This window comes from Lepisma saccharinum, chromosome 11, assembly GCF_977018435.1.
Source record: "Lepisma saccharinum chromosome 11, izLepSacc3.1, whole genome shotgun sequence".
Taxonomy (NCBI): Eukaryota; Metazoa; Arthropoda; class Insecta; order Zygentoma; family Lepismatidae; genus Lepisma; species Lepisma saccharinum.
The window spans coordinates 71,421,921-71,433,350 of record NC_139239.1 but is presented as its reverse complement, the minus strand read 5'-3'; the positions used below and the strand labels follow the sequence as shown (position 1 = coordinate 71,433,350).

The 11,430-nt window shown below is 39.4% G+C and overlaps 1 protein-coding gene across 1 annotated transcript in view; it reads left to right on the top strand.

The window, feature by feature from the left end:
- Positions 1-287: 287 nt before the first annotated feature.
- The window catches only part of LOC145995308 (uncharacterized), a 39,615-nt gene continuing 28,472 nt past the window's right edge, over positions 288-11,430 (top strand). Inside the window, exon 1 of the mRNA XM_083131912.1 lies at positions 288-357. Within this exon, the coding sequence (XP_082988038.1) occupies positions 322-357 (36 nt within the window). The 5' untranslated portion in view covers positions 288-321. The remainder of the gene's footprint in view (positions 358-11,430) is intronic.

The window sequence follows — 11,430 nt, the reverse complement described above, 5'->3', positions numbered from 1 at the left end:
TTTCACAAGACTGAGGTGAAAGTGAACGAAACAAACAAAGGAAAAAAATAAAAACTGATTCCTTTACCAGAAACGTAAAGCATGGTCTTTGGCACCCAATTCGACCTTGGACTTCTTTTTTTTTTGGCACTGTTTCTCCGCCTTTTCCGTTTCCTACAGAATACGATGGTTTGGTTGTCATTCGACAATTGTTCCCAACACCAAAAACAGTGTTTTGTGAATAAGTGGGATAAAAAAAATGTGAAGTTATTTCAATATGACTGCAAACTGTTCATCGTAAAGGCTCTCGAGTTGCAGTGGTTTCATTGGAATTCGTAAGTTATGGACCTGGCAAAGACAGAAATGAGATTCAAATGGGTGAGTTGCTCTAGTGTTACTTGAATGTTATCTGTCCCGTGTGCTCGTATTAGACCCGTCTAGTTCGCTGTATTTTTTTGACACTACTAGGTGCAGTGCAGGTGTATCCCGGTGTCAATCTGGTGCAAGGAAATGTCAGGTTGGGTTGAGTTGGTGTTTTAAGTTTACTTTATGCACAGTAAGGCTAATCGGGACTGGACCTACAGTTTAAAGTGGGATCCGAACCATTATGTGCCTCCGGGACCCTTTGATTACAAGGCAATGACGCTACCACTGCGCCATCGGGGAGACTCCAGGCCCGTAGCCCCCCTCGCACCGCCACCAACCCCCTTGACATTAGGTAAAACTATTTTGTATTCTAACTTCTTTGAGGTGAAGAGTGAAAATGTAGACAGCATGTATTATTTTGTTCACAAGTTCGCGAGGGATAAATTCACAGAACATGAACAGCATCTATTACATTTGTTCATCTTGTTTGTGAGCGGATGTCTAAGTACCGGAAAGTATTTAGAAGATTCTCTAGACTTTAGAAAGTTCTTTCATAGAGGAGCTTCTTTATCTGTAACTTCCCTGCCCCTGTTGCAGCCTCTCGTTTGACAAATATCTGGGACTTCAACTTCATCATCCACATTCCTTCCACAGCTGCGTCAAATGCCAACAGATCCAAAGTTTTGGGAACGAAGAGGAGTTTTATTGCTTCGGTCGGGGTACGGTAGGCACTATGATTAAAGTGAATATTATACAATTTTACTTGAATGATATAGATACCTGTATCATTGAAAATTGTATGGAGTGTGTACTAAGAGATGGTGTCAGTAGCAGTCAATTAACACTTCAATAGATGTTCTAGAAGATATAGAAAAAGCTGTAGTATTTGCATGACATTTCTAAATTTTGTTTTATAATAATATAATGACCCCCTCAAAAAAAAAAACCACACAATTTATCTTCATTTAATTCTCTGCCACACACACACACACAATTTACCTTCATTTAATGCTGTTAAACTTTTGAAAAATGGACTTGGTTCACAAAGCCCCCCCCCCCCCCCCCCCCTGATAACCTGTGAGCTCCCCTTGGAGATCAATTCTAGATACGGGCCTGGGGGCCCGCAAGGAAATGATGTTCATCCAAGTAGACGAATAGAGGTGTTGAAGTTCAGAAGATTCAACAACTGCCTGTCTGCTACTTTAAACGTTCATTTGATTAGTTAGCACGTGGTCACACCGCTCCCGACCGTAGTGCAAACGGTGCAGACATCAAATACGTACAATACCTGACACCAAATCAACGAAATAGAGGTGTCGGTGTTGCGCCGTGTAACCAACTAGACGCGCGAGTGCAGAGAGAGTCAAAAAGTGAAGCGAACGACTATAACTTAACAAGTTTAAAAACAAAACGCTGCAAATAGCTGTTGCGCAGCTCACACCACATTTCCCCACTCCATTCTCCGCGGCGACGTTGGTTCTCAGTGTTGCAACCTGGAGGGAGCGGATTGGTCTGAGGATTTTCAACGAAATTTGTATTCACTTTTTCCTGGGCTGTTCTCTACCTGTCGGAGTACAGAAATTGACTCACCTTTCGCCAACGATTATTTTCCCTCTTTTAAAACTTGGCCTCCCCGATGGCGCAGTGGTAGCGTCGTCGCCATGTAAGCAAGGGGACCCGGGTTCGATTCCCGGTGGAGGCACATGGTGGTTCGGATCCCACTTTAAACTGTAAGTCCAGTCCCGATTAGCCTTACTGTGCATAAAATGGACTTGAAACAACAAATCAATCCAACCCAATTCTTTTAAAACTTGAGAAACCATCCATTTAGATACTCCCGTGGCGGCGATTGTGGACTCGACAACATTTTTACCTAAGTTAAAGTAACTCCTTCTGATTTCGCAAATATGTTGTAACATTGTAAACAATTTCTCTGGCCTGTCCTCTAAGGGGCTTCCCAGAGCAGATTGTGGATTTCGTTGGACCCGGCATGATTTGATTTTTGCATTTCAAAAATACGCAGCCAAGAGTAAAGAGCAAGAACATTTCAATGCTTTAAAAAAGAACACAGGCAAGTGTATTATCAGATTGACTTCTCGTAGTGATTGTTGTACGATAAACAAAAGAAACCCCACCCCACTCGGCTTAAAAAAAGAAAAAAAGGCCACTGCTCGATGTCGCACTCAGAAAATGAAGTCATTCGCCCTGTAGTTTCTCTTTGTTATAAACCTTAACGCGCGTGCGTAATACTACAGTTTACGATCCGCGCACTGGACACATTTTCAAAGACCGAATTAAATCAAATGAACCACTGATAAAGTGATATAATACGTATGAGCCGGTACCGTCAATGTAAAATCGTTTATCATATTTGTTTTAGCTTAATTTTGCTGAGTTGGCGCCACTGGTACTCTCAAGGCCAGATCAGTACGTAGAACAGTGGTGGGGAGGATGACGTAATAGGAAATGCTCCACAGCGATCTGCGCATATTGGGACTTAACTTGCCAGGTCATAGTGGAGAGCTATCTACCGATGGTACCGACATGAGACAATTTGCTTCTTATGTAAGTCCACTTTAAGGGAATGAGGGACAATTTCGCACCAGGTGTGCATTTATTTCAATACCGTCCGAATGGGCAATGCTGCTGAGGAAAAAAGCTGGTGTTCAATAGAGTATGAATTTCTCCACATGTTGCAAGTGAAAGTTTTTTTTAAAGTTGATTACTAAGCTAGATACGATGTTTGAAAAATATGATGAATAAGAATTTTCAGGAACTCATGTATTCCTTATGGGGAATCAACTTCAACTTAAAGTTGCGGCTAATCAAATGGAAGTTTCGACTTTTCCGCCTGTTAATTACTACTTCAGTCTGTCCTTTTTCCGTCGATATATTTTTCTAGGCCGTCGGAAGTTTGATATTCCCAAGACAACAAATAAAATAATACTTCCATAAGAGCAATGTATTTCTCCTTGCCTCCTACGGCCATCCTGGCAGTGTTGCCAAACCTGATGCACATAAAAGAGCTAAATTTCACCGTAAACGGAGTAAAAACTTTCAAGGAGCTAGATTTACGAAACTGGATAAAGAGTCATTCCATGCCAAATCAACACAGATATGTGCAATTTCCAACCTGACCATCTCCGATTTTCATGAAATTTGGGGAGTTGAAACTATGCATGGAACTTAGTAACTATGAAATTTTTTAGTCTCGTGCGTCTTGTAATTGTTAAATTATTCAAGGTCAAAGTTAGCAGAAATTGCCCTTTTTGAGCCCGCTTAACTATACTTAATGTGCTGTAACTCCGCCCCTATTTCGCCTAGGAAGCTCAAATAAAGCTTATTGTACAGGGAATTGAACAAGCTTTCCAGTGATATATAACAAGCCTACCTTTGGATAAAAATAGAATTTTGTCACGTGACCTTGACCTTTGACCTTGAATATCTCAAAACATGTCATCACCAAAAATCGTGAAAAAAAATATATTTGGTCCCTCATGCCATGCTCTAAAACATATCAAAAAATCATTCTGGGACTGCAATGGGATCAGAAGATACAAAATAATATGTGTAACTATGTGACTGATAAAAGCCCCATTACATGAACTATGACGAGTCAAATGTCCCTTAACACCCCCTACAAAATGTAAAGGAGTTATCCTGGGTATAATTGGTCATGAAAGAAATAGGTTAGGCACAAGGAGATCCCTAGCCGTGTCTGTCAAGCGCAGGCCCGGCATATTGTTGACCGTCATATTGAATTCAACGCAAAAAGTTTAAAGGAAAGGGGGTGATGTTATATATCAAATCAGGCTAGAATTGAAATGAAGTGACGAAGGTTTTTCCAACGTATCTTTAGCCAGCAAAAAGTTATACGCATATCTTTCACTTACGATATAGCACATTATAATGTTGTCAATATTCCTGTGAGCACATTTGTTGACGTCTCTCACACTCACATAGAACATTTGGCAATGTAGCAGGTGCAACTTCATCGCAATCAGCAACTATGCCTTCTCTCAAATGGTCAATATCACGGACTTTTAGTGCATGCACCATTCTCTTCAAATTTTTCTGAAGGTAAAGGTCCTCCTAAGATGTTAGATCTGGGGAATGTGCAGGCCTTTTAATAGATCCCCGTCTGCCCATCAATCTACCTGCGTGCTTGCATACGTAACCGCGGGAGGCAATTTTAACAGGATTTGTAGTTTTCCTAACAGTTAATTCTGACAACCTGGAATCATGAGAATGGTAAATAACATTATTATTTCACTCATTTTCGTTCCTTTATTTCTCACAACCGACAACTTCTTTTCACTTTACAAAGAGGTCTACAACGCGCCTTCTCCGCTTTTTATTCAGATTTTTCCCCCAATCCGTTTGCCAGTTGACAACATTTGTATATTTTTGGAGAGCTTATGAAACGAGGAAGTTTTTTCCGTAATTTTACGCTAAGTGTGTTACCAATTTCTTGAGTAATCCTCTTCGATTTAAACGATAATTTCCAAATGTCTTCATGACGTGTGCACCAATGACTGTTTCTTTCTGTGAGTATGGGAATTATGGGTATGCATTTTTTCCCCAGTAGTCACTCATTCGTCAGTTGTTAGCAAACGTGTCTATTAAGTGTCCATGGTGTAGTTTTTTCACAATTATTAGTTTTTTGATCGCAAGTCGGAATATTTCACGAAAATCTACAAACTGCAATAACTCGAAACCCATTGATTTCCGACCCCCGGTGCATAGGGTCAAATTTGTTGCAAATATGCTCTAGTATTACCCCTTTCCAGGAATAGGTCGAATTACCAATCACGCTGTATATATATATGTATATATATATATATATATATATATATATATATATATATATATATATAGAGAGAGAGAGAGAGAGAGAGAGAGAGAGGAAACTTAGTCAAGGCATGGGTGTATCATTGCGCCTGTCTCATCATGTGCATTTTATCAGGTTACCATTATCCTCATCGTTACGATTTATCTAAGACCGAGAAAAACGACGAAAAATAAACAGAAAAGTGGAAAAAAGAGACTGATTTTCAGCTAAACATAGTACTTGTTATAGAACGTACAGTCAACGGCAAAAATAATGGTAGACAAATTGTCCATCACTATTTTTATTATTTTATGTTCTACATCCTTTTCTGTTGATGCGAAAGAGATGCTTCTCTACTTATTGACATTTTTCTATCAATTCATGATGACATTGCAGTTGGATGTACAATGTAGAAGAAGAAGAAGAAGAAATGCTATCTACACATTTATTGCAATCTTTACAATTTTTTACCGGACATAAATCGTCTCATAAAGCATGAATGACGTCAAAATAGCTAGTACAAAATCAGGAGAGTGGTGTTTGGCATTAAAAAATACAGTTTGGTGCAGAATGTCAAGTGAAATTACAAGCTATACGTGTGACTGTTGACATTTTCGTGATTATTTTATGGAGGGGGTGCTGGGGTTGTCTCAGCACCGGGTCCGATGACGTTATTCTGGATTGGCTTGTCTAGTGTAGTGTCCAATAATCGACTTGAAGTTTCGATCGCCTCTATGGTGCACACTGCAATCAGCAAGCATAGACACACCTGAAAGACGATGAGAGAATTATGCAGACAATGCAATGAAACGGCAATTTAAGACAGTATAGTATTCCGAGCATTTTAGGACTTGTCAGGAGCGTATCCTGAATTATCGTAAAGGGCATACTGTTTAACACAATATATATATATATATATATATATATATATATATATATATATATATAAAGGTGACTGGTAATTAGATGTATTCCCTGAAAGGTGCCCACTTTGAGCAAGACGTATAATGTTCTTTAATTGTATTGTTCATTGATTCCATTCACATGAAGATGAATGAAGTATTATTTCTTGTACACAAATGTGAATGTTAGCAACATTTGTACCTTGTTGGATAGCAGATGACACAAGGAAGTAATTTAAGTAATTTGTACGCTTCGTGTCATACCATTTTTTTTATTAATACGTTGCCAAGTAAACTAAGAGTGCAATTTTTTATCATCACTTGTAAGTTTAGACCCACCCGTTACTTACATGTGATTGTTATTTGGGAAAAACTTTTTTTTTCAACGAACCACTTATTTGTTAGCTATCAGAAAACGATGAAATAAGTTCCATACAATGAGCAGTTTTTTCTCAATTCATCTTTTTATGTGGAAAATTGTCATTTTTCAAAAAAAAAACCAATTGAAATTCGATTATCTCGAAAACTACTAATTTTCGGACGGGGTATCATATGGTCAAATTTATTGCAAATTGTCTCTACTTTAACCCCTTTCAGGGAATACATCTAATTACCAGTCACCCGTATACAGGGTGTCTCATAAGTAATAGAGCAAACTGACACAGGTGTACACGATAATAGAAGCAAAGAAAGTCTCAGTAAACATGGGTCTGCAAACGAGCCGTTTTCGAGATAATCGCGAATGTGTGATTACAAGCCGCCACTGACTTAATTGTTTGTAAACGTCGTCCTAGTTAGTAAAATGCTAATAATACAGTAAGAAAAGTGGCTCCCACAGTACCATTAGACTGTGTACTGATTGTATCCATCCTGTTTGATTCCAACGCCAACTCTCGGAAATGTTCTGTTTTGTAAACAAAGAGCAAACCTCGGAACGCGCAAGGAGTAAAGCACTCGGTGTTTACAAAATACAATCAGTGACGGCTAATAACCACACATTCGCACACATTATTAGCATTTTACCAACTAGGACGACGTTTACAAACTATGAAGTCAGTGGCGGCTTGTAATCACATATTCGCGATTATCTCGAAAACGGCTCGTTTGCAAACCCATGTTTACGGAGACCTTTTTTGCTTCTATTATCGTGCACTTTCACCTGTGTCAGTTTGCGCTATTTCTTTTGAGACACCCTGTATATATATATATACACTCCTCACAAAAAGTTTAGAATATTGTTATATTAGGCATTAGGTGATAGGCACAGCCTTGGAATGCAACAACACATGGTGTCTGTGTCTTCTGGACGTTCTTGTGTTTTCGCCGACATATGCCACCATGTAGGTCCAAACTTATTGTGAGAAGTGTATCCTATATATAGTCAGGATTATTCACATTGAGCAAATTAGTTAGCTATATTAAAGCATATTGCAATTTTTGACGACATAATCGCTCTCTGCTCAAAATAGAAACCTATTTGTTGGGGTCTTTGAATAGAAAATAGAGTTCCCAGTAATCTGCAATTTGTCACAATCGAAATTGAAGTCTATTACCATTAAAATAATTGCTGCAATAGAACCGACATCAATGATCTCGACTGCCCTTCCAACTAGTGGAACCAACTTTAAATAAATTTGAATCGGCAAGTTTGACATAAACTATATAGACACACATACCATCTTCGGAATGTATGGTAAGGCATCTGGACTCACAGCTAGTATAATCCTATGTGGGACTTATGTTGCGTCCTGTCCATGTGAGTTTGTGCGTTTCATCTTATCACTGTTCATCCTCATCGTCACGATTAGCCAAAAGTGTCATGAAAGCGACGTAAAATAACTAAATCAATCAATCAGTATGCTATCTGCCGCTCGATTAATTTGGTGGTGGGGTTGCATAAAAGGCCGTACCCCACCAAAGGCCCTATGCTCCCAACTTTGTGATCTGGAATTTGAAAGGAATTTCTCAGATTCTGAAAAAGTGAAAAAAACATTTGCTTGTGCATCTTCTAGCATAAGAGCGGTTTTATCTAAATTTGGTAATCTTAATCTACATTAGGCCCCGTTCAAAAAATGCTCTCAGGTATGTAAGGCAGTGGCGTGCCCAAGGGTGGTTGGTGGGGGTTATAACCCATTTTTGGTCCAGCATTCCTAAATAAGAACATAGGAAAAGATGGCGAAATGAGAGCTGACTACCAGAGAAAGTGTACATAACCCTTCCCTTTCAAAAATACTGGCCACGCCACTGGTGTAAGGGGTGAGCTTTGGAGGACGCACGCAAATGCCTTCACTTCCTCGTTGTACACCCCGGTACTGTTGACGAAAAGAGAAAATAATGTTTTCTCTAACAAAGAATAAAATAACATGTACCATTGGCACTGTTGAAAAATGCAGCAGTGAATGTGAGTATATAACAAGTGTTACTTGAAGTTGATACACCACTTTACGGACACACTAGTGTAAAGTTGCATTAACCATATATTACGATGGGGGTTGCATCTTCTAATGAATGTCTTCTCCGTAAGGTTTTGAAACTTAGGCCTCCCCGATGGCGCAGTGGTAGCGTCGTCGCCTTGTGTTCGATACCCGGTTTCGATACCCGGTGGATGCACATAGTGGTTCGGATCCCACTTTAAACTGTAGGTCCAGTCCCGATTAGCCTTCCTGTGCATAAAGTGGACTTAAAACACCAAATCAATCAACCAATACGAAGTAGACAAGTAAACTACATAAACATCAGAACAAAACTGCAGTGTTCTCATTAAACCTAGTCTATCATATTTACATTACACTGACAGCTTTTTGTTCATGAAATACTTATTGTGAGATTTACCCCAAGAGCCATGAAGCAGTATTTACAATTCTTAATTTAAAAACAATCACCATATATCGTCACAACACTACAGATTTATCGGTACCAGTTTCATAGGTCGGAGACACATTAAAATCGGATATTTTGTGTTTTGCATGGTTCGTACTTACCAATTGTGTATCAAGGTGCCATTATGCTTTTTACACGAAAAAGAAACACAATTTTTCACATAGAGAGTAATTTCTTTGACTCCTTTTTTCTCTTCCATAACACAGAATATGGCGGGCAAATCTTGACTACCCTAGTGGGCATGCATACCTTCTATCGTGTTCGTCACTTGTGCAAATTGTACATTATGCACGGGTAGCTGACGGATAGCCCCACGAACCATACACGGATAGCCCCACAAACCATTCACGGATAGCCCCACGAACCATACACGGATAGCCCCACAAACCATTCACGGATAGCCCCAAGAACCATTTACGGATAGCCCCACGAACCATTATGCACGGTAGGTGACCGATAGCCCCAGGAACCATTTCCGATAAGGTTAGGTTAGGTTTTGTTACGTTAGGCAAGCATAGTAAAAAAAAAGGTGTTTGAAACACTGACAGGGGCTTACGTCATCATCCGGTTGTCGTAGGGCAAGCAAATGAAAGCAATGGCAATTGTGCGTCGGTGAGATATTTCTCTTGAAAAATACATGATTTCCCGGTCAAATATATTCCACGATGAAAGAAAGTACCTCGACGAACGTTGTAAACCTTGGAGAAACTCATTTCCGTAAGTAGTTTCTTGTGTAAAACTGAAGAAATGTGTCTCCGATGTATGAAACTGTTACCGATTTATCTCCTCCAGTGCTATACACAGCACGTTTTATATATTCCAGTGTTCAGTTCAAAATATTCGTGTGCTACTGTGAAAATAAAATATCACAGCAGAAAATTTAGAGACGTGTACTATTTATATAAAGCAATAAAAATTAGCAAATTCTGCATTCAATAAATAAAATGTTCTCAATAATTTATATGAAGGTTGTATGTAGAAAAATTCTGCTTTGAAATAAACAGTCGAACATCCATTGCGTTCACCTACTGTAAGTTCTACTTTAGAACTCACCGTATAACATGTTGTAACTATTCCGAATCAGCAAGGTCACCATTACATTCTTTTCTGTCGTTTCATCGTTCCGTCGAAGTCGTTCGAATCGAGATGCTGCATTGCAGTACAGTTGCCACTTTTCCCGGCAGGTGTCAGCTCTAAAGTCACCCACTAGGTATGGGACGCAGGCGCACAATACGAGAGCAGAAAGCAAACGCCAGCCAAACATCGTAAAGCTTTACACCTACGTATATACTACTTAAATTGAAGATGAGGATGCGATTTCTTCTTTTACACATTTTCTAAATACAGTGTTATCGCTAAAACGTCCAGACAGTGTTGAGTTTTAGACTGTCTATTCAGTAAGCGCTGCCTCCACCAAGTGGAAATTGCAATATGGCTAATGAGTATAACACTACAGGGAGTTGAGGCGTGCACTTGTCACGCCTTCATCTTCCCTCCAACTTCACTTCTGTCGCGGATTCGGACTCTAACGTAGGTAAGACTCTTTTAGGTGACAGCAGGTGCCGATTCGGACACATACTTAACACGATACAAGGTCGTCTCTGTACCTGTTAGTTTCCTAAGACTGAAAGGTTTCTTGTTACGAGTTTCAAGCATAAATGGAGCGAAAGACAAAGAGGAAAAGAAATCCAAGTGATAATGTACAAACATTTTATTGGTGTCTACAGGTGAAGTATAGAAAATAGATACGTGCAGTGTTCACAGATTAGGTGAGCTACGTGCTCTGTAAGATCTCCGCCCATTCTATGCGGGTGGGGGAGGCGTGGTAGTGGTCAATGCGATGGCGTTTCCGCTAATTGGATTACTTATCGTCATATCTAGCGTACGAGGTTGTTGATCTGCTGCTCCTGATAGGCAGAGAATGATCGCAAAGCAGAACAACACCTAAAACAAGAGAAAATAACTTTAAGCCCATTTTTATACAAGTGAATGAGGACTGGGTATAGTTTAAAGTGTGAACATTTGGTGGGTGTTGAACGTTTATGGATAAAACTCTGCTACACGAATCAGTGTGCTACGTGTGTGAAGGGTTAGGGATGAGAAATGGACAGATATTTTAGATGGGTGCATCTTACAATTGACAGATATGTGTTTATTACAAGTAAATAGTGATAATGGGAGTTTAGAACACACGTCAAGGAAGAACTGCATGTCATGTCTTAAGAGGTAATTATTTGCAGAAGACTATGGGAGTCATTATTGAGTATACAAAGGGGGAAAATGCGGAATCGCTACTTTCCGCTATTCGATGTTCCAAATTCTTAAAAATCACATTTACTTAGAATTTCTTCTTTTACTTGATTCTTTGTGTCGTTTGCTGTTGCTGTTGTCGAGATATTTGCATTAGTTTCGTGGCTACACGAACCTATTAAACTATTGCGAATATCTAGACAAAAGCGGGGAAAAAAAATG